We start from the raw sequence: 24,113 nt of genomic DNA, 5'->3' as shown, positions 1-24,113 counted from the left end.
TACATCAACTTGAGGAGAAGCACAGGGAGATCCTGGAGCAGTTAAAGGCTTCTCAAGTGGAGAATGCTGGCCAAAATATGAAAATTGAAGAAGTTACCAAAGGTCAGGCTGTTGCTAAGGAGCGACTTAAGTTCTTCCGAAGGAAGCTTGAAGAGACGAAGCTACGACTTAAGGAGACCGAGGCCCAGTCCTCCAACTATCTGGAACAACTATCGTACGCTTCTTGGACTCGGGATAGTGCCTGGGCTGACGGAATCATTCTTGGTTTTGAGACCTTTCGGTCTTGGACTAAGGATCCGGCTCGCACTATTGACCTTGATACAGTCCAACCTGAGACTATTCCCGTTTCCGATAAGGCTTTGAAGCAGCTGACCAGTCTTGGGTCAGACTTGATGCCCGACGCTGAAGGGATCAACAGATTCGCTCATCAACCATTTTCGGGTTCCGAGGAGTCCTTAGGTGATGAAAGGACTGCTTCGGTGCCGAGACCCCCTGTGCCTCTAAGGCCCCCTCTAAAGATCCTAAAGGCTGAACCCCTTGGTCCTGGTGCTAAGACCTTGTAGAAGCTTTTTTTTTTTTCTTTTTTTTTTTCTCTTTTTTTTTAAATGAAGAATTTGGGATTTTAATGAAGTTTTGTTTATACTTCTCGGAATGACCTAGCTTTGTAAATGAATACTTGCTCTTAATAGATTACTTCTTCTTTTTTTGAAGTTTGTTTAGCTTTTTTCGAGCACACCTTCTTTCCGTAAGGATCTCTACTCTTGACAAGCTACTTACTCGGCTTTCTTCGAACACACCTTTGTTTTGAAGGTTTTACATTCTTTACAAGCCATTTTGCGTAACCTTCCTTGGATACACCTTGCTGGAAGGTTTTACATCCTTGACAGGTTACTGTCTTTAACCTTCTTTGGACACACCTTGTTTGAAGGTTCTACGTCCTTTACCAGTTGTCTTAGGAAAGTTACAAATCTTTTTTAGTGACCTGTTGGTCGTTTATGTCGAGGATACTTTTAACTTACCTTGCTTTGGAATGTTAAAAGATGATTGAAACTCTAGGAGATTCTTTTATTTAAAGAAGTAATGAAAATTACAGGAAAAATAAGAATCAAACAAAAATCAAATAAGAATCACCTTACTGGAATAAGCTAGACAAAGTACTTTTTTAGGTGCTCGGCATTTCACGGCCTGGGGAGTGCTTTTCCATCCATGTTCTCAAGGTAGTAAGCTCCCGCCCTTCTACACCCAATCACTTTGTAGGGTCCCTCCCAGTTCGAAGCTAACTTTCCTTCCATGGGGTCTCTGGTAGCAATGGTGGTCTTGCGCAAGACCAGGTCCCCAATCTTGAAACTTCTGTGCTTGACTCCTTTATTAAAATACCGAGTCGTTCTCTCTTGGTATGCCGCCATGGTTACTTGGGCCTAGTCTCGCTTCTCTTGTAACAGGTCCAAGTGTAGTTTGAGCCCTTCATCGTTAGTTTCGGAATGAAAGGATTCGACTTGGTAACTCCCCGAGCCTATCTCGGCTGGGATGACTGCCTCGGTTCCAAAAGCCAAAGCGTATGAAAACTCTTCTGTGGGTATTCTCTTCGTTGTTCGATATGCCCATAAAACTTCTGGGAGATCATCTGCCCAGTCCCCCTTCCGATCTCCTAGTTTTTTCTTCAATATGTTGAAAATTGTTTTGTTAGTTACTTCTACTTGTCCATTTGCCTGAGGATGGGCTGGAGACGAGTAGTAGTTTCTAATTTGGAGCTTTGCACACTATTCTCGGAATGATTCACAGTCAAACTACTTCCTGTTATCAGTTACAAAGGCATGAGGAATACCATAACGGCAGACAACATTCTTCCACAAGAACCTTTCAATGCTCTTGGCCGTAATGTTCACTAGAGCTTCTACTTCTGCCCATTTTGTGAAATAATCCACTGCCACAACCGCGAAACGCACACCCCCTTTTCCACGAGGTAGTGGTCCTACTATATCTACCCCCCATTGTGAGAAGGGCCATGGCGAGGATATTGAGCTTAAGTCTTCTAGGGGTTGGTTGGCGATGTTTGCGAAGCGTTGGCATTTGTCACAATTTCTTACCATTTGTACCGAGCCCCGATTCATATTCGGCCAGTAAAAACCGGCTCTAACTGCTTTATGTGCCAATACTCTCGCTCCCGAGTGACTGCCGCAGATTCCTTCATGGATCTCGCGGAGTACATAATCTCCCTCTTCCTTTGAGATACATTTGAGTATCGGTAGCATGAAGCCCCGTTTGTATAGGACTTCATTAATTATGGTAAATCTAGTAGCCTTAATTCTGATTTGAGTTGCTGCTCTTTTATCTGACGGGAGAGTTCCCTGTTCTAAATATTCCCTTATGCTCCTCTGCCATTCCGATACAGTCTCGGTAACTGAGACCGAGACCGTCCCGGGTACGGCAGGTCTCGGCAAAACCTGAATTGGTACCTCGGGTTCTTCAGCACCGCTAACTGCTGTTGATGCTTTTCGGGTCAGTTGGTTTGCCCTGTCATTCTCTTCTCGTGGGATCTTCATAATACAGAATTTCTTAAAGGCATTCTGTAAATCATGTACCTTTGACAGATATTGCTTCATCTTACTTCCTCTGGCTTCAAACTCTCCCCGGATGTGTCCAACAATCACCTATAAGTCACTCCGTAGCTCAACAAAATCGGCTCCCATTTCTCAGGCTAAACCGAGTCTTGCTAGAACTGCTTCATACTCGGCTTCATTATTGGTGGTCTTGAACTCCAACCTTAGGGAACTACATAATTCCTCTCCATCTGGGGTGATTAATACCACTCCAGCTCAACCATTCTTCCTTGTAGATGATCCGTCTACATAGATTACCCATGTTTCATCTTTCTGCCAATCGGTGGTGGCAGGTAGATTAGTGAATTCTGCTAAGTCGGTCAATACCTGCCCCTTGATACTACTCCTTGGGAGGAACTCAATATCAAATTCTTCGAGTTCGATCGCCCAGTTCGCTAATCTGCTAGACAGATCTTACTTTCTGAGCACCTTCTTCAAGGGGTACTCGGTCAAGACTCTGATAGTGTGAGCTTGGAAATACGGGCGTAGTTTTCTAGAAGCAATAATCAACGCAAATGCTAACTTCTCCATCTGAGGGTACCGCTCTTCTGCTCCCCTCAATGCTCTGCTTACAAAGTAGACCAATTTCTAAACACCATCCTCTTCTCGGATAAGGGCCGTACTTATAGCCGTTGGGGAAACAGCCAAGTATAAATACAAAGCTTCCCCGGGAACGGCTCTGCTTAACAGGGGTGTGCTGGTCAGATACTTCTTCAGCTGTTCAAAGGCTCCTTCACACTCTGCAGACCATTCAAATGCCTTCCTTAGGATTCTGAAGAAAGGTAGGCATTTGTCTGTCGACCGAGAGATGAATCGGTTTAATGCTGCAATTCTGCCAGTCAACTGCTGGAGTTGCTTTGTACTTTTAGGTGACTGCATATCCAACACTGCTTGGATCTTTTCGGGATTAGCTTCTATTCCTCGGTTTGACACCATATAGCCGAAAAATTTTCCCGAGGCCACACCAAATGCACACTTCGCGGGATTCAACTTCATCCCATACTTCCTTAAAGTTTTAAAAGTCTCCTGCAAGTCGTCTATATGACCTTCTGGTAGCGTGCTTTTGACCAACATGTCATCGACATATACCTCCATATTACTGCCGATTTGGTCTCGGAACATCTTATTGACCAATCTCTGATACGTCGCTCTAGCGTTCTTGAGACCGAAAGGCATGATCCTGTAGCAATACAAGCCTCGGTCAGTGATGAATGCAGTCTTTTCTTGGTCTTCCAGATGCATATAAATCTAGTTGTAACCAGAAAAAACGTCCATAAAGCTCAACAGGCCGTATCCCGCTGTCGAGTCAACCAGCGCATCAATGCGTGGTAGAGGAAAGCTGTCCTTCGGGCACGCCTTATTAAGGTCTGTGAAGTCCACACACATCCTCCACTTCCCACTGGATTTTTTGACCAACACTACATTAGCCAACTAGTCGGGATAATAAATCTCCTCTATAAACCGAGCTTTAAGTAATTTCTCCACTTTCTCGGCAATAGCCATATTTCGTTCTGGGGCAAACTTTCTTCTCTTCTGTCTTACTGGCTTTATGTTTGGGTCCACATTAAGTTGGAGGACAATGTCATCGGGACTGATCCCCGGCATATCTTCATGAGTCCACGCAAACACCTCCTTATTTTCTCGAAGAAAAGTTATGAGAGAGTCTCGGACTTCCGAGACGAGCTACATTCCTACCTTCACTACCTTTCCTTCTTCCAATTTTACTTCTTCCAAAGGCTCGGCAGGCTCCCCTTTGAGGGGAACTTTACTTCGGCTGTCCACCATACCGATCGTCAGAGGGGAAGGTTCTGACTTCTTCAAGGAAATGTTATAACACTTCCTTGCCGTAACTTGATCTCCTTTTACCACTCCTACTCCCTCCTCAGTAGGAAACTTCATCATTAGATGGTAAGTGGAAGTTACAGCCTTCAACTTATTAAGGGATGGTCGACCAATGATTGCGTTGTATGCAGACGGCCGATCGATTACCAAGAAATCGACCATAGTTGTGGATTGCCTTGGGGCCGTTCCTACCGTAACTGGTAGGGAGATGAGTCCCATTGGCTGAACTTGTTCTCCTGCAAACCCTACCAGTGGTGAATCAAACGGTTGGATCCTGCTCCGTTCGACACCTATTTGCTTGAAGACCGGCCAGTATAAAATGTCGGCTGAACTACCATTGTCTACCAAGACTCGGTGGATTTTATGGTTGGCCACCGTTAGCGTGACGACTAATGCATCATCATGAGGAAATATTACCCCCCTTTCATCTTCTTCAGAAAAGGATATAGCCATTCCCGTTCTCCTTGCTATTTTTAGAGGTCTTCCGACCGACAGTACTTCGTTATCAGCTTTCGTTCTCCTCGCGTAAGCTTTCCTAGATGAGCTAGAAACTCCTCCGCCAGCCAGTCCTCCCGAGATGGTGTGAATCTCCCTTACTACGTCTTCATGGCGAGGCTGATGGAATTCTCTGTCTCGCCTTGGTTCCGCCTACTGATCCTGCATCGGTTCAGCATACCGATCTTCTCTCGGCCTTGCCCCTCGGTTTCTAGGTGCTTCTCGGACTCCTTCCAGTAGCGGAGGCTCTTCATTTCTTCGTTGATTCCTCTCACCTGCTAAGAATTTCACCAACCTTCCGTTTCTGATATGGTTCTCAATCTCTTGCCTCAATGTTATGCATTCCTCGATTAAATGACCATGATCGCGATGGTACTCGCAATACTTCTGAGGATCACGCCTCTTAGGGTCGCCCTTCAGCTTGCTTGGCCATTTGAAGGCAGGATCCCTCCTTATCTCCATGAACACCTCAGTCATGCTAGTATTCAATGGAGTGAACTTCGCACTCTGCAATTTCCGATGGTCCATTCTAGGATATGATGGGGCCACCTTCTCTGACCTTTTCACATTCTTCTCCTCCTTCTTTACAGCACTTGCCGGCGCTACCTTCTCCTTACTGCCCTTGGCCTCGAGCTCTTCCTTCTGGTTCTTCATGAGAGCCTTGACGGTTTCTTCTTGATTAATGTACTCATCAGCCTTTTTTATGAACTGACCGAGAGTCACTAACTTGGTACTTTTTGACAGCTCGGCCATCAAAGGCCCTTCTGCCCTTACTCCATGCATCAGAGCATCAAGTACTGTCTGCTCAGGAGGGTTTTCAATCATCAACTTCTCCTGGTTAAATCTGAGCATGAACTCTTTTAATGACTCCTCCTTCCCCTGCACAAGGGACAACAAATAAGCCGGATTCTTCTTCCTCTTCCGGGTAGCCAAGAACTGACTCAAGAAGAGACGCCCGAGAGTCTTGAAATCGTCTATTGAATTGGCCGGAAGTTTTCCGAACCAATCTTTAGCTACACCTGCTAAAGTTAAGGGAAAAACCCTACATGAAATTGCGTCTGGGGTTCCATGAAGAATGAAATGCGCACGAAGACCTTCCATGTGTTCAGTTGGATCCCCGGTGCCTTCATAGAGATTAACTCGGGGCATCTTGAATTTATCGGGGAGAGGAAAATTCATGACTCGAGGGGTGAAAGGGAGACTTGTGTTTTCCATAAGTTCCCCCGCATTGGTTTGATCTCTGCCATCGGCTATTTGACGAGCCATTTCATCGCATTTTTTCTTAAGCTCCTACAAGTCGACGTTAACGTTGCTCTCGTTATACCCTTCAGTGCGACGGTCCTCCTGGAGGAAAGACAGCTCCCTTCGAGATCTGGTATGACGAGACCTTTTGTTCTGGACAGTATTATGATGGCTGGCCTGAGCTGAGCTTACTTCGTCTTCTTCCTCAAAACCTCGGGGCCTCTTTCCCCTATGGATCTCGGCACGTCTTTCCCTCTCGCGCCTATCTTCCTGTCTCTTCGTCCTTCTTTCCACCCGCTCTTGATCCCTTCGGCTGTTTCGGCCTTCAGCAACCGTGAGCCTTGTGGCGAGGTCTTCGTTCTGCTTCTGCAAAGCCTTCATGGATTCAGTCATCTGCTTCATGAAATCTGCTAACTCTGGAAGAGCTCCAGCAGCCCCAGGAGGTACGTGCGGGCTGTCACACAGATTGGGAGCGTGTATTCACCATACCTAGAATAATAAAAAATGAAGAAAATAGCTGTTTCCCACAAACGGCGCCAAACTGTTGATACACAGTTTGTCGGGATGGTGATGTGGCACGCCTTCAGGTGGTGCGATGGGCTTCGGATGATATTTCAGACTACACACAAAAGAGAACAAATAGGATTAGAGACCCCCGGGGGTGTCCCGGCGGGGGAACTCCGATGCCTAAGTTAGAAACTGAGGAAAGAGTGTTTAAGCAATCAAAGTTTTCAAAGCCAGGATTGCACTTACGTTTGATAGAAATCGAGAGCTGTATTTATAGGCATGGAGTAGAGTTTGTCTCCCGTATATCTTGGGACTCTTATCCCTGATTATTTGGTTTGCAGTTATTCTGTTAAGGGATGAATCTTGGGATGAGGCAGCAAGTTGTCGTTAGACGTATATTGCCTTTTGAATTTAAATTGCCTCTTATCCCGCTAGTATAGGGATTGTTTGTTGAAGGCTTCTTTCAAATGTAGGATAATGTTTATTGAAATGAATTTGAATCTTTGGATATCCTTAACTGTATAATGGCAACTTTACCCTTGGTATTCTGACTTATTCACATTCAGTGTAATGTCTCGGATCTGACGTCTGACTCTTATCTGAGAGACGGTCTCGGAGTCAGATACCGAGACTGTGCCGGTTTATGAGGCCTTCTCAGGGAAAGCTATTCCGAGGCCTTGTCAAATTTCCCGCTTGGTCAAGATCGGGTTTAGAGTCTATTGGGTTTAAATAGCGGATTCATGACCCAATAGCATACATAGATAATTAGCCTGCATAATGCAAAGTGCATGTTCAGGATATTTTACCTCAACTCTGGCCCCCTAAATTCCAGAGAACTGGGCCACCAAATCACTTGGGAGTTGGAATTAGGAAGTGATGAAGACAACCTTAGGAAACACTGGCTTGGTACAAGATTAATTTGACCATTAATAAAGAATTGAACAGTAAGAGTATGAATTAGTCAAGCCGGCTGTAGACTTCATCATTCATGTTCAATTTCTGTCACAGGTTAAAGTGCCATTGATTTAAGTTACCATAATAATGCATTGACAACTACAAAGAGTTTAGATACAACGGCTGCAAAAGCTAGGCTCAGGCAAAGTGGAAAAATCGCACCTTGAATGCCAAACAGTTTACAGAATATAGCCACTCAATCCCCACTTGCACAGCCCCCACATCCACAATGCATACACTCCACAGTCAGGAATTATTGACATGGCAATTAAACACGTCAGTAATTTTTTACGTGTAAAACTGCCACGTCAGAAATTTCTGACATGGTAATTTTACACGTCAGTATTTATTGACGTGTGAAAAATTTAACACGTCAGTAAAATATATAATTTTTAAAGTTTTAAAATCCTAAAACATTTATTGACGTGGCAATGTCTAACAGGTCAGAATTTATTGACGGGTGGATATTGTCACGTCACTAATTACTGACCTGCCAACTTTGTTACGTCAGAAAAATATTTACTGACGTGGCAAAAAATCGTGTACTGTAGTCACGTCAGAAATTGATTGTTTCTCTTTCCTTTTCTTTTCCTCCTCTCTCTCTCTCTCCCTCTTCTTTTTCTTTTCTCTCACACACGCAGGCCTCCGCCTCTCTCCCTTTTCTTTTTCTTCTCACCCATTCTGCTCTCACCATAGCTGTGCTCTGTTGCATCTTCGTTACGGTAGTTAGACATGGGCTTTGAGAATTCAGTGAACGGTGGAATGCATAAAAATAAAATAAAATAAAAAGAGAATTGTGCTAATTTCCAAATTAACTATTTTTGGTAGTGAAAATAGTTAATTTAATTATTCTCTGCAACTCTTTTAATAGTGTTGCTGTCACCGTCCGTCACTGAATTATGTTGTTAATTTACAATTTCATGGATTTTGGCCTTCGTATATCAATTTTTGTCATGTGTTATTTGAGAAAATTGAACTCTATAGCAGATTCAGTGACATTCTTTGCCGGATATTTCTCATAAAAGTATAAATATCATTGAAATCATTGTCATTGTCATTATTGATTATTTTATTTATGTTCAATTGGTGTTCAGAAATTTTGTTTGTGCAGTGCCATTCAAGGAAAGGAGGAGAAGATCGAGAATGTCGATCAATATAGTGACACCATCCTTCGGGATCTTTAATTTTCAATAATTTCATTTACTGTTCTTTATTTTTTGCAATTTAAATTGTTTCTACGCTCCAACAAAATGATACTTTGCATTGTGGTTCTCATTCTCACTAGAAGGAATACTTAATTTGAGATTATTTGTTTAGATTTTATATGCCACGTTAGAATGTGATTATGAGGATGCCACCATCTTTCTTATTGGGAAAAAGGAAAACAAAAGGCATCCGTCTCATATGGGGTTTAGACAGATATGAATGACCAATTTTCAATTTACCATCTGTGTAGTTTTTTATATTAAACGTCCGTTTCTTCTCCCTTCACTCAGATTTCTTACGGTGCTTCTCCCTCCTCTCTCTCTCTCTTCGATTTCTCTCTTTTGTGATTTTGTTGGATTCTTTTCGTTTTTCAGATTCTTTAAGGTGCTTCTCTCTCATCAATTGATTTTTTTTTTTTTTTTTTTGTCGTTTTGATTGTAATTTAAACAACCAAAATTGTGAATACCTTAATGAAAATACTCTATACTCTAAACAATTTTTGAGATAACTTGCAAAAAAGATGAGTTCCATCCGACAAGGTTATGAAATGCAGTATTATTTATAATTTTAAATATTTATAATTATTAGAATATCATCTTTAGGAATCATGTGTTATCTAGCCTACTGAATTTATGTTCGATTTATTTATTACAACTGCTCTAACAACCAATAGAGCATATATTATGAATATATAAATTTCTAATTGAGATTACAACGCATTTTAATCCATGTGGATGTAACTTTTTGTTTTCCTTCTTTCTTATTGCTTTATTTTGTTATTTATAATTTTTTATTTCATTCATCTGAAGATTTTGTTTTATTTTATATATATTAAAAAAAAATATTTTGTTTATTTTGCTCTGAATTCATTTCGAATGTTCAAAATTATATGGGTTTTATTTGTATTGAAATATAATAGATCTTATATTTTAATTCATTTGAATGTTTTATGTGATTTTTTTTTTTTCCTTTTGTGTGATTTATTCGGATTTTCATGCATTTTTTGATATTTTTTTTTCCTCTTTTTAAGAGCAAAATATTGATTGTTTGTACATAAAAGAAATAAACTCTTTCGAAAAACTAAACACATAATGAAGCATTGAACCTCATAGGAGATGATTTATTTGATTGCGTTAAATGTTGAGTTAAATCATTTGTTTATGTTTATTTTGCTATTTTTTTTTTTAAATGTTCATAATTTATGGATTTTATTTGTATTGAGATAGAGTAGGTATCACACCATTAATTCTGGATCTCTCTCCTTGATCGATAGATATTGAGGATCATTTTAATTGTTGTTAATTTTATTTTGCAATTAGTTTATTTGATGAAATATGTGTTTTTTTTTTTTTTAAATGTTTGGGTTATCTAAATTGCGTTTGTAGGGGCGTGTCCAAAGAGAATGATAAATAATGTAGTAGAGAATGATAAATAGTCTATTTATTTATTATTTTTTGGTGGTTTTGTGCTTTTGATTCCATTGTTTTGTCTCTAATTTTTGTTTTAATTTTTATAGTATTTTTTACTTTTGTTGTAAAAGTAGTTTCTTTTACGTTATATATATGCACGATGGTCGAAAGAAAAAATATCTAATTAACATGACTACTATATATGAAAAAGTCAATTATTTTTTATTAGTATTAATTTTGATTCGGTTTTAGAAATTGTGTTTGCAAGGGTTGTGTTAAAAGAAAATGGTAAATAACGTAGCGGAGAATGCTAAATACTAATAGTCTGCTTGTTTGTCCTTTTCTCTTTTTTTTTAATTTTTTTTTTAAAATGTAGTTTTGTGCTTCGGATTTCATTTTGGGTCCTTAATTTTTGTTATAATTTTTATAATATTTATTACTTCTATTCTACAAATAGTTTTTTTTAACGTTATAATGTGAAAGTATGGTTGAATTAAAATATATATATATATCTATTTGCTGGACTTCTTCCTATATCTTATGGTTAGGTTTTTGTTTATGCTCTTGAGTTAATTAAGAAGCGCATGAAGAGAAGGAAATTAGTTAGTAATTACAAATAATCTCTAAAAGACCTTACAAGTAAATTAAAAAGAAAACAAACCGCGCATAGCGCGGGTTATAAGCTCGTATATATAAAAACCGAATTACTCTCAGAAGTGCCTTAATATTACGACATATGGCATAAACCCTTTTTATTTTAATGCTAAACCAGTTTTTTAAGACATAATTTATGAATCGGTTTTTTAAGAATGAACCGGTTCTTACTAAAAACCAGTCATTAAATTAGCATAATTAATGACATTTAATTATATTTCAAGAGTTTTTCATATATAAATTATTTAATAAATTAAGTATTATCAATGTACAAATCAAATAAGAAAACAAATAATACAAATCAAATCATATCATATATCATATATAATAGTCGAACCCCTCTTTTTAAGTATCTTCAAATCGCGACATGTGGCGTGAACCAATTTTTTTTTAAAGACTAAACTGATATTTTAACTTATTATTTTAAAAACTGAACAGTTAAAAATTGAACTGTTGATATTTTTGTTCTCTCTCTATCTCTCTTTTTTTCCTCTCTCTCAACATCTCTCTCTTTTTTTCTTTTTCTTTTTTTCCAAGTCATTTACTCTCATTCCACATCTCTCTCTTGAATCGGTTCATATCACTCTCTCTCTCCTTTTTTTTTTCCTCTCTCCACGTCTCTCTCTCTTATTTCAAAAAAAGGACATCTCTCTCATTTCACTCTCCAACATTAATATCTCTCATCTTTTTTCTCTCCATCTCTATCTTTCTCTTTCTCCATAGACTCCAGTACTCTCCAACATTAACAAAAACATAATTTATTGGCCAAAAAATTCAACTTGGAGGTAATTATTCTTCTTAACCCTTTTTTTTTTTTTTTTTTTTTCAGACCAACAATGTTTTAACATATTCTAATTTATATAAATTAAACTAAAATTAAAGGTCTTATGTTTTAATTCATTTGAATGTTTATGGATTTTTTTTTTTTGTGTAATTTATTGGATTTTCAAGCATATTTTTAAGTTTTTTTTTCTCTACTTTTGAAAGCAATATTATTTTGCTTTTTTTTTTTTTTAATATCCGGAATTATATAGGCTTTATTTGTATTGAAATAAGATAGATGATTTATTTGATTGCATGAAATCTTGATTGAAAGACCAATTTTTAAGTGTTTATCCCTTGATGTGATAACACCAAATTATTATCGAACGAAATCATAAATAAAAGTATATTTAACTTGGAAATGATGATTTTTATGAAACATGACAAGGAAGAAGTGGCCAAGTTTTCGAAGAAAGACAATTAAATGAACTCTGGAGGTTCGCTGATTTGTGCTTGTATGTTCCCAAATACCTCTTCCGTCAACATATATAACCGAAGACAAGGAAGAAGTGGCCAAGTTTGATGAAGAAAGATAAATGGACTCTGGAGGTTCACTGATTTGTGCTTGTATGTTCCCAAATTTTTCTCTGGTCAACATAACCGAAGACAAGGAATAAGTGGCCAAGTTGTCCAAGAAAGATAAATGGACTCTGGAGGTTCACTGACTTATGCTTGTATGTTCCCAAATTTCTCTCCCGTCAACATAACTGTAGAGAAAGAAGAAGTGGCCAAGTTGTCCAAGAAAGATAAATGGACTCTGGAGGTTCTCTAATTTGTGCTTGTATGTTCCCAAATTTCTCTCCTGTCAACATAACCTAAGACAAGGAAGAAGTGGCCAAGTTTGATGAATAAACAACATAAAAACAAAAGTACACGAAACACAAAAGCAAAAGACAAAGGACAGAATCAAAAGTCCAGTCAACTAACTCAACTCCCCTTTGACCCGAAAATATTCTTAATTCACACAAAGTAAAAAAAAAAGAAAAAAAAAATGTGTCTCCCCTTTTCCCATTTGTATCGCATTGGGAAAGAAATTCAGGACGAGTCGGCCGGTTGTGTTGGAAGCAAGTGATTGGACTCTAGCTAATTATGAGAATATATAACCAATTAATTAAGTTGGCCAACACAATGCTACAAATAATTTGCAAGTAATACAACCCTCTTTTACAATTTGCCTTTCCATAAAAGATAAATTCCAATATTCATATCCTAGCTTCAATGGCTTATCCGTCCTGATTGTGAAGGTGGAGCAATCTGATCCGTTGAAATGGTTCTTGGTTTTTCTAAATTGCAATTCCTATATATGCTCCTACGAGCTTCCAAGAACCTTGACTCTGTATCGATCAAATGGCTGAAAATGGTTCTCTGAACTCCTTCTAATCCAATATATTTGGCTAATTATTATTATTAATCAAGTCAACTTTACTTGATTATGGAAGTTTGTTTCATGTTTTCCACCCAAGTCTCTGATTTAATTGAGAACAAAAAAAATACCACCAAGGGTTGGATTGGTCGCGGGCCGTGAAGATTGTCATATATATATATATATATTTGGCATACTGTACCTTTTACTGTAATCTTTTTTAATTTGGTGGTGGGCATATACCGATTGACATGATAAGTATTATGTGAATTATCACAATATAAATTGATACGCGTCAATTTAAATTTTTGTAACTTTTATGGTAGCTATTATACAACTTTTGATATGTGGCTATCTAATTGAAGACATATCAACCATTAAAAAAGAAAGGGGAAACTTTACTTTAGCCTCCTGAACTTCTACTCGATTTTACAAACTCCTCATAAACTTCCAAATCTCTCATTTTGGACCCCTAAACTTTTAATTACTCTCAATGTGGACCCCTCCGTCAGATTTTAAACGTTACATCATGACGTTTATACCCCTGACTTTTGTATAAAATTCAAACTTTCAAAACGTTTTTTTATTTTTTTAAAAAAATGAAAATCAAGGACATTTTGGTCTTTTTATGTATTTTTAATGGCTAAAATTAACGGAAGGGTTCTAATTGAGAGTAATTGAAAGTTTAGGGGTCCAAAATGAGAGATAATCAAGTGTTTTGTTCTCATTTTATTTTTTTGCTCTAAGCTGATTTGTCATTTATTTAGTGGTGGGGAAAAACCCACAGTTTTTGCCCCAACCGTATTGAAGATATTCTCAATCACGCTAGATTTAAGCATCCATAGTATTACGTTTCACACACAGCTTTTACTTTTTCATTGTTGGCATACATAGATAATTAGCCTGCATAATGCAAAGTGCATGTTCAGAATGTTTTACCTCAACTCTGGCTCCCTAAATTCCAGAGAACTGGGCCACCAGATAGCTTGAGAGTTGGAATTAGGAAGTGATGAAGACAACCTTTGGAAACACTGACTTGGTACAAGATTAATTTGACCATTAATAAAGAAATGGACAGTAGGAGTATGAATTAGTCAAGCCGGCTGTAGATTTTTTTCATGTTCAATTTCTGTCAGGTTAAAGTGCCATTGATTTAAGTTACCATAATAAGTTTTTTTCAGGCATTGACAACCACAAAGAGTTCAGATACTACGGCTGCAAAAGCTAGGCTCAGGCAAAGAGGAAAAATCGCACCTTGAATGCCAAACAGTTTACAGAATATAGCCACTCAATCCCCACTTGCACAGCCCCCACATCCACAATGCACACATTCCACAGCTTTCTCTTCCCTCAAGTGCTCAGTGCTCGGCACACAAAAGTTGTTCCAAAGTTGTGATCCCTTGGCTGTATGCAACGTAGGCAGCAGAGACTTTCATATCCCGACTGCAGTTCAGAGAAAAAGTTGATGAATAATAGCTTTTAATTATAAACGACCAAACAGGACTTGCCCTTAAAACATTGCCTTGTTTTTACCTTTTTCCACTTTGCAATTAGGTTGCGGTCTGCATAGCCTTGCTCCAAGCAGAATTCATACAGCGCTCTTGATAATTCATTCCTTTTGTAGTAAAGGTCAAAGATGTAGCGGCTCTTTTGATGCGCAATTTTTAAAATAGGCCAGAATGCTTCACACTTTCTTTTGCCATCATTTGGGACACTTTCAGCTGCCATAGTGATAAAAGATTAGAGCTTTAGCATAAGAAGTTTAACAAAGCACAACAAAAAATTTACTAGTAGATAATAATAGAGCATCAAACATGTTATCAACCTTCTCTCATCTTAGCATCTAGTTCACAAAGATTAGGCTCAATCAACTCCCACCCATCTGGGCATTTGATCCGGTTGGTCTTCACCTTGGGCATTCTTCCATCTACAGCTAAATGCCATTGAATTGAATTAACTCTTATTTATGTAAGGATAATCTGCATCAACATATTTCTTCAATTAAAAAACCTAATTGACATCTTGGGCATTCTTCCACCTACAGTTAAATGTCATTGAATTGAATAACTCTTATTTTATATTAAGGATATATTGTATCAACATGCACATTTCTTCGATCAGTTTATAAACCAAATGAAAATCTTGGGCATTGTTGAATAATTATTATCCCATATACATTGATCATCACCTTTCTTCAATTATACCTAATTAGCCTTGATGTATGTACTTACCAAAAGATCTCTACATTATTTGTAACAAAAATTAAAAGGCTACAACTTACTTAAAAAGATTAAAGGTTACAAGAACTGATATTCTTCAGGACATTGTATTTCCTTTACTCTTTTCTTCTTGTTTGTAGTTGAAGATCGAAGTACTATTCTTCAGTTTTAAAATTTTTCTTTAACTAAATTAGGCAGCTTAGGTAAGCCAGATTGCCAGCCAATCAAGTGCCTTAGACTGAATTAACAACAACTAAAACGACGTGCCCTACTCTCAAGAATTATACCTAAGTTAGAGAGAAATTTGAGTTTCATTTTTGTTTTTTTTTTGTTTTTTTTTTTAAAAAAAAAACCAACTTCAAAACTAAATGAGCGGTAATTTTTTAATTGAGAGAATATTTGCATTTTTATAAATTTTATAAGGGTATAAAAAACATTTCACTTTTTAGTCGCTTGAATTAATAAAATAACCTAATGACATCGAATACCCATATTACAACTTTTAATAGTTTAGTAACAACATTGTAAAGGTCTAAGGAGAGTAAGCGAAGTTTCCTGATATGGCAAAATGTCAACCATTTAATTGAGATTTAAAGAAATTTACTTAGTAAAATATATTGAAAAAATCAACTTAGTAGTGATAATAAACTCCTGTATTTTTAAGATATTTTACTCAAAAGATTTTAATCATGCCACTTTTTTTTAAGATGGAATTTTCCTCTAAATTAAGTTGAAAAAAATTATTTGCCCTTTTCACATGCATTAAAAAAAAAAATACAAGTGAAAATTGCATGCTGTATTAAAAATGTATAGGAAAATTAAAAGTACATATAAAAAGATGCAAAGTTTTTTTCCCCCCTGGTTCAGGCAAGAAACTCAGAGCATGTCCATCAAAGCTGGAGAAAAGCATACAATTAAGCCGGAGCGCTAAAAAAAGAGAAGAAAGAAAAGTGGCTTCAAACAGGAAGTAGGAGCCTGAGATTTATCACGCAATATAAAAACAAAAAGATAAAAACCCAATAATGATCAAGTTCTAAGTTCCAATTTCCATTGGTAGTAACAAGTCTGCAACTAGCATTTATTAGAGGGAGTAGTAACAAGATACTTCAGGAAAACATTACTCCAAACCAGAACTTAAAAACAATGAAATCTGAGCTGCCTCATTCTTTCTTTCCAATGCCATGTGACATATTATAGATCCCTCGTCCCTGATGAATGCATAACATATATTAAAGATTAGCGCAAGCAATGCAAATAGGATCAAGCCTAATTTTATTCATAAAGCAGTATAACAGAACTCACAATAAGAAATAATGAAGTGGCCGCCAAAGTAACTGGAATGGCAACTGAGGTTAGCTTATCAAATCGTCCTTTGAGGTATGTGTGTTTGTGGATGTTTTGGAAATATTTTTTTTTTGATGAATAAGCATTTCATTAAAATCAAAGCTCAAAATAGAGCAACACTGAAACACAAATACAACCCCTTACAAAGACAGGGGAAAACAAAAAACCTACAAAACCAGCAACTACTCAACACCAAAACAGCCCCTTACAACCCTTACATATTAAAAACAAAAAACAAAACTACAAGCCAACATTACAGAGGATGGCAGAAGGCAAATTCCACAATGAACACAACAAAAGGTTCTCCCTAGTTCTAGGAAAACTTCTTTTTACAGCAATTCTAGCCCTGATTTCCCAGAAAATCTGCTTCAGTAGCTGCTCTTCAGTTTTTGGAACACCATCATGTCTAAGTTCATTTCTAGTACGCCAGAGATTATAAACAACAGAACCAAGAACCAATTGACAAATCAAGCACTTAAGAGAGTTCTTTCCCCACTTATTGCAACCAAGCTGCACAAGATCATCCCAAATCACAGGAGGCATATCAATTTTACAAAGAAACATGCAATATTTCCAAACTCTCGAACTAAAGCTGCATTCAAAGAAAATATGATCACGAGTTTCTAGTTGAGAATGGCAGAAACAACACTGAACCTCACCCTTATAACCCCATTTGAGTAACCTCTCACCTGTAAGTAGCCTATCCTTCATAGCAAGCCACAAAATAAAAGCCTGCTTAGGAATAGCAAGAGGAAACCAAACTAACTTCCACCAAGTAACCTCTACATTCTTCTTTCTAAGGGCTTCCCAAGTCTCTGCACTAACAAAGATACCCTTTTTAGAAGCAGTCCAAACTGGCTTATCACATTGGCCTAAACAAACTTCAGAAAGCCTAGCTTGAATATCAACTAGAGCTTCTGATCTTGCAGGTCTCCAAAACCAATTTCCATTGCAAATGACAGAAGACAGCTTAGCTTCAATATTACTTTGAGCATCATAAACAACCCTAAAGCCATATTGCTCAATCAAAACTCCTGCAGGATGCCACAAATCCAGCCACATATGAATGCTATCCCCATGCCCAACTTCAAACTTCAAGAACCTTTTAGTAATAGATCTCAGCTTCAAAATTTTCCTCCAACTCCATGAACAATTTTGAGGAATACCTACACTCCAAAAACTCCTTCTTTTTAATAGATTTTCTCTAACCTAGGCAACCCAAATAGAACCAGACCTGGCAAATATACTCCAGATATGCCTAAGCATAGAAGTTTGATTCCAAGTTTCAAGCTTCTTTAAGCCCAAACCTCCCTCCTTTTTAGGAAAACAAAGATCAGACCAAGAAACCTTAGCTTTAGCTACACCTTCTTCTTTCCCATTCCATAAAAACCTATTGAACTTTTGTTCAATAGCTTTAATGATCTTTTTAGGAAGAATGAAAATTCCCATCCAATATACTTGTAAACTGTAAAGAACAGAAGATAACAACTGGAGCCTACCTGCATATGAAAGATTCTTAGAGAGCCAAGAATCTATACGACCAGAAATTCTGCTAAGTAAAGCCCCACAATCAGCTGCAGAAAGTCTGGATGAAATAAGAGGAACCCCAAGATATCTCACAGGGAAGTGACCTTCCTTCATCATCAAATCATCCAATAGAATATGCCTCATTCTATCTGATACTCCAGAACAATAAAGAGAACTCTTAGAAGGATTAGCTTTCAACCCAGACAAATTCTCAAACTCAATAAGAGCAGCCTTGATAACTTTAATAGAACTCAAACTAGCTTCTGAAAAAAAATCAAAAGATCATCTGCAAAACACAAATGAGTAAGCTTCATTCTCTCACATTTAGGATGGAATTTAAAACCAACATTACCACCAGTATGTGCAGCCATAATCCGAGAGAAAACCTCCATAGCAAGAACAAACAAGTAAGGAGAAATAGGGTCACCCTGCCTCAGTCCCTTTTTACCTTCAAAATAGCCAACCAAAGTACCATTGATACAAACACAAAATTTAGGAGAAGTAATACACGCCCTGATCCAGCTCAAAAATCTATTAGGAAAACCAAAACAATGAAGACAATGAAGCATAAATTCCCAATTCACCGAATCATAGGCCTTCATAAGGTCTATTTTCAAAGTACACCTAGGTTTTCCTTTTTCCTTATGATAACCCCTCACAAGTTCCTGAGCCAATAGAACATTGTCAGAAATATTCCTAGAAGGAATGAAAGCAGATTGGTTCATGCTCACCAAATCACCCAAAAAAGGCAACATGCTGTTTGACAAAATTTTAGTAATGCATTTATATATAACATTACAACAAGCAATAGGTCTAAAATCTCCCATGGCCGAAGGATTAACCTTTTTAGGAACCAAGGAAAGAATAGTAGCATTTACTTCCTTAAGCAATAAACCAGAAGTAAAAAAACCTTTGATAGCAGCCACTACCTCCTTACCCACAATAGACCAAGTAGACTTAAAAAAATTTGCAGAAAACCCATCAGGACCAGGGGCCTTATTGGCTTTCATATGAAACAAAGTATCTCTTATCTTAACTTCAGAAACCTCCTTCTCCATGGTAGCTGCATGTTCAGAGGAAATAGCAACAGAAATAAGCTGCCTAACTCTAGCTGCTTTGGCATCTGTGAAGTGTAGGTGATCTGTACCTAACAGATTCTTATAAAAGTCCTCAGCCACCCTTTTGATCTGATCAACATCATCCACTTTTGTGCCATGCTCATCCCACAGATAGTTGATAGTTTTCTTTGCATTTTGAACCTTAAGAGATTTATAAAAAAACTTATTATTCTGATCTCCCAAATTCAACCATTGATTCCTTGCCTTCTGCTTCAAGAAAGATTCATCAGCTCTAGAAATAGAAACATAAGCATGAAGACATTCCCTCTCCTTAAGTAGACTATCAGCACTGCCAAAAGAAGCAAGAACATTATTTTGAGCTAAGTCCAGATTCTCTCGAGCCTGAATAACTTTTTGCTTCAAATTCCCAAAACAAACCAGATTTTTCTCTTTTAACACAGCTTTCACAGATCTAAGCTTAACATACAACTGAAACATTGGGACTCCCTCAACCTGAATACTCCAACCCTCCTTAACCCAATCCAAAAACCTTTTATGCTCTAACCAATAGTTATAGAACTTAAAAGGTTTAGGGCCAAAACTTTTTAAAGTACCTACTGAAATAATGATAGGAGAATGATCAGAAATGCCCCCTGAAAGAAATTCCACAGCCGTATTCCCAAAAAGACTCATCCAATTCACATTAGCCAAAACTCTATCCAGTTTTCTTGCTACAAACCGAGGCTCCTCACTTTTATTAGTCCAAGTGTAAAAACATCCACTAAAATTTAGATCCAAAACTTCAATATCATTCAAACACTGACCAAATTCAACTTCATAAGAAGAGAGCTTATCAGATCCCCACTTTTCAGCCAAAGAAAGAACCACATTAAAATCCCCACAAATCATCCAAGGATTAGTACCTACTTTTGCCTTCATAGAACACAAATTAGTCCAAAGATGCTTTCTATCCACCCCCTGGTTAGCTCCATATACAAAAGAATGAAACCAACAGAAATTACTAGTAAGGGATTTAATGGAACAATTAATACTTTGCTCACTTTTATCCAAAACAGATATGTCATAATCAGAATTTTTCCAACAAATCCAGATTCTTCCCAAAAAATGTTTATCATAGTTAAAAACATAATCCCAATACGGCACAATACTAGCCCTAATTTTTTCAGCCTTATTTTCCTTCACTCTAGTCTCAATCAAACAAATAAGACTAATCTTATGTTTTTTAATCATATTTACAACCTCCTTCTGCTTAGAGGGGTGATTCAAACCCCTAACATTCCAAATTAGAAAATTCATAAAGTAGGAGAAAAACCTCTCATCAAGACCTCCTCCTCTTCACCCATTTTACCTTTCCCTTTAACTCTTGCACTCTCCTCCACCAGAGCAAATTCAATAACATTTTGAAGAGAAGAAAAAGCATCTACACCCCTCACTTCACCTGATTTAAAATTGCCATCAGCTCTAGCCAAAAGATGGAAAGAATTAGTCCAATGACTATTGCTATCCTTTATAGTAGCCTTTGAAACAGGGGTTCTTTTAGCTCTAACCACATTCCATTTAGTCTCAACCACTTCTTTAGGAACAACATTCTTCACCTCAACAACCTTTTCCCTCACAGAATCATCATGCAAATTCTGAACAGGCTCAGCTTTTTTTGCAAGCCACACCTGTTTCTCAACCTTAGAACAAGTATGAGAGAGATGACCAAATGACTTGCACCTCTTGCATTTAACAGGAAGCCAAGGATATTCAATGCCAACTACAACCCTTCCCCCATCAACACCAACAAGTTCAATTTCTTTAGGAAAACTAGAATCCATACCCACTTCAACCAAAACCCTAGCAAAACCAAGCCTCAACTGCTCCTCAGTGACAGAATCAGCACAAATAGGTTTACCAACACCACTAGCCACATAACTCAAACATGTAGTATTCCAAAACTCAATAGGCAAATTATGTAATTTAATCCAAACAGGAACAGAAGATAAAGAAATCTTAAGAAGTTGCATACCAGGAATCCATTTACGCAAGATCAAAGGTTTATTAGCCATATGCCAAACTTTTGCCTCCATCACCTCATCTCGTGTTTTCTCATCAGCAAATTTAAACAAATATAAGCCATTCTCCAGCAAATATACTTCAACCTTCCCATATTGAGCCCAAATATTTTCAACAGTGCATTTAACAATATAATAGGGGAGGGGCTTATCAAGAAACTGGCCAACGAGAGAAGAAGACCATTTTGAAATGCCTTCCTCAATAGCTTTCTTAGGTAGCGTTACTACAACTCTACCATCTTCAAGAGAAGGAGCAAAATACTGCAATGTACCTATAGATTTCTCCTTATGAAACAACTTCCTCCAATCTTGAACTGCACTTTTCTGAGCAACCACACCAGAAGACTCAACACCAACATCAGTCACTGATTTAACTTCAGGTAACCCAGAAGTAAACGCTACAGCCTCACGCAAAACAGAAGGAGCCGCCTCACGCAAAACAGGGACATCAAGCTTCTGGGCATCAAGCAGATTCTGAGCATCAAGCTTCGAAGCCTCCCCATCCTCACAAACCTCTGTCAAATGATCACAAATCTCTTCCTCATCACTCAGATCCACCTCACAATCCATAGATCGCGAAGCCACCTCCAGATTAGCCGAAGCATCCTTCAACGACGCCTTTGACACCTTCTTCCCCCCACGACCCCTATTTGCACGTTTAGCCATAAATCACAACCGCAAACTTCAACGACCAAGAGACGCCGGAGCACCGGCACCGGAATCGGAGTCGTCGGCGATGTGACGCGCCCTCACGCACTGGAGCAAGGCGCAGACGAACCAGACCAAACGAACCAGGCGCAGAAAACTGTTTCCTCTGAAATTTTGCTAGGAGCTCTGCCACGTCAGCAGAGCCCAAAAATCCTATTTTTGGAAATATTTTTGTGGATGTTTTGGAAATATTTTTGCTTCTCAAGAAGCTTCTCCCGTGGTCGAAATGGTTGTTCTGTGACTTCTGTCATCCTGCATGATGGAATTAAAATCTTCTGATCAATTTCATTACATTATATATTATATTTACAAAGTTCTTGAAACTTTGGATACCCTTGCCCTAAAAAAAAGGCAAAGTGCATATGCACAATTCATTTAACAATCCCTTGAGGCTCTCAATGAGAAAAGCAAGGAAAAAGCTGAACTAGTTACCAAATTAATGGAGGTGAATTATATATATATATATATATATATATATATATATAAGTTCTTCATTTTCATTAAACATTGGCAACTCAAATCTAACAACATGATTTGTTTTTTTTTTTTTTCTCCTTTTTGTACGTTGCATGAAATTTGTTCAGCTGGTGAGTGAAAGTGAGAGACTAAGGATGAAGAAGCTGGAGGAGCTCAGCAAAAATATAGATACCTTGAAATAAGATGAGTTAATAATAAAGAAAACCAGATTGGTGTGCTCGATTGATCGTGTGGTGTAATTAGCTAGAGTAGCTATTTTTGAATTTTACATATTTTCTTATTTCTTAATTAATTTCTCTGTATTAATTTCTGTTCGTTCTTGTGTTGGCTTAATTCAGTTCTAAAATGCATAAGTTACTGTTTACGAGCTCAAACACTGATATATAATGCTTAGAATCCAATCTTCACCGTTCATAATGTAGATTCATGCGTTATGAACGTCCCTGCAAAATTTCAGCTCAATCAGACCACAAATGCCCATCGATCGGAGCTGTTGATCAAGACTAGACAGCATTTTCAAAATGCTGATACATGATTGCATGCCCGGTCCAGACCGCCCTTCCCCGAGTCCAAACCGCATTTCCAGAAACTAAAATTTTGCTCTGCAAGGCCCTGTTCGGACAGCCCATTGACCTGTCTGGACACCCCGTAAGTTTTAGGCTAAAAAACATGATTTTAAGTGGGTTAGGTCTAGGGTTTTGTTGGAGGTATATATACATCATTATAAAAGAGAGAGGTACGAATTTTTCACCCCCAGAGAATTCGTCGGAGGCTGTGCTAAGAGAGATCATATGTGGTGAGCTTTAAATTAAATCTCTTAGAGTTTTAGTTATTCCTTTGATAAATCTACGGTTTGAAAGTCTATCGGAATGGTCCGATAAAGGAGAATCACGTTGAAGAAGATTGTGAGCTAGGAGACGAGTTGTAGGCTTGTCGATCTTACAGAGCCCAGGTCTTGCAAAGGATTGTAAGTGTTCCTAGTGTCTGTAATCTCTGGATAATCTTTTGATAGTAATTTCCTGAGTTTGGCTGCCCCGAAGAGGTTTTACTTTTAGATCGGTTTCTAAAAGGTTTCCTCTTCGTCACCAAAATCTTTGTATGTGATTATTTATATTTTGGTGATTGTTTGCTTTGATAAATATCCGCTAATTCCATATAAAATTGTGATATTTATCTGTTAAGAGTTTTTCAATTTCACTGTTTTTCCATGGGAGGTTTTCTGATTTAGGAAAGACATCACCCACCAAGAATGTCTGTCACTAGTGAACACATAACTTTTGTCTTTTCAATGTTCTTTTATATATATATATATATATATATGTGTGTGTGTGTGTGTGTGTGTGTGTGTGTGTGTGAGACATGCCTATCTGTAGTCATGAAATTAGAGTTGGAAACTGAAATATTTCTTCTTGTGTCACTAAATAAGTCACCTATCTCAATCACCAAATCGATGTGCCACCAAGAATATCACTTCAGATCCAAAATTGATGGTGTGAAAGCACCTCCAACATATATTCCTTCCATAAGTATTGAGGGGATATATATATATATAAAAGATTATGGACAAAGTTTTCTTCTAAATTGGGTTGGAGGAATTTCCTTCAACCT

General features: G+C 37.7%; 1 protein-coding gene, 1 long non-coding RNA gene and 1 pseudogene across 2 annotated transcripts; all 3 read right to left on the bottom strand.

Annotated features, from left to right (window-relative positions):
- Positions 1-5,090: 5,090 nt before the first annotated feature.
- LOC132162797 (uncharacterized) lies at positions 5,091-6,203 on the bottom strand. Its single transcript, XM_059573026.2, has one exon. It carries the CDS (start codon positions 6,201-6,203, stop codon positions 5,091-5,093), a length of 1,113 nt encoding a protein of 370 aa, XP_059429009.2.
- Positions 6,204-14,311: 8,108 nt separating this feature from the next.
- LOC132164714 (protein BUD31 homolog 2-like) lies at positions 14,312-15,017 on the bottom strand (annotated as a pseudogene).
- Positions 15,018-16,254: 1,237 nt separating this feature from the next.
- Positions 16,255-16,707, bottom strand: LOC148584013 (uncharacterized). Its single transcript, XR_015912979.1, has 2 exons — positions 16,616-16,707; positions 16,255-16,521 (listed from the first exon to the last, which is right to left on the bottom strand). It is a non-coding gene; the product is annotated as an uncharacterized LOC148584013 (long non-coding RNA).
- Positions 16,708-24,113: the final 7,406 nt, after the last annotated feature.

Source organism: Corylus avellana, chromosome 8 (assembly GCF_965113065.1).
Source record: "Corylus avellana chromosome 8, dhCorAvel1.hap1.2, whole genome shotgun sequence".
In the NCBI taxonomy this organism is placed as follows: domain Eukaryota; kingdom Viridiplantae; phylum Streptophyta; class Magnoliopsida; order Fagales; family Betulaceae; genus Corylus; species Corylus avellana.
Note: the sequence above shows the minus strand (reverse complement) of the source record. Positions and strands in the feature narration are given on the sequence as shown.

What these genes read in the sequence shown, in the direction of transcription:
- LOC132162797 (XM_059573026.2), bottom strand. Translation starts at nt 6,203, where the DNA reads ATGGCTCGTCAAATAGCCGATGGCAGAGATCAAACCAATGCGGGGGAA.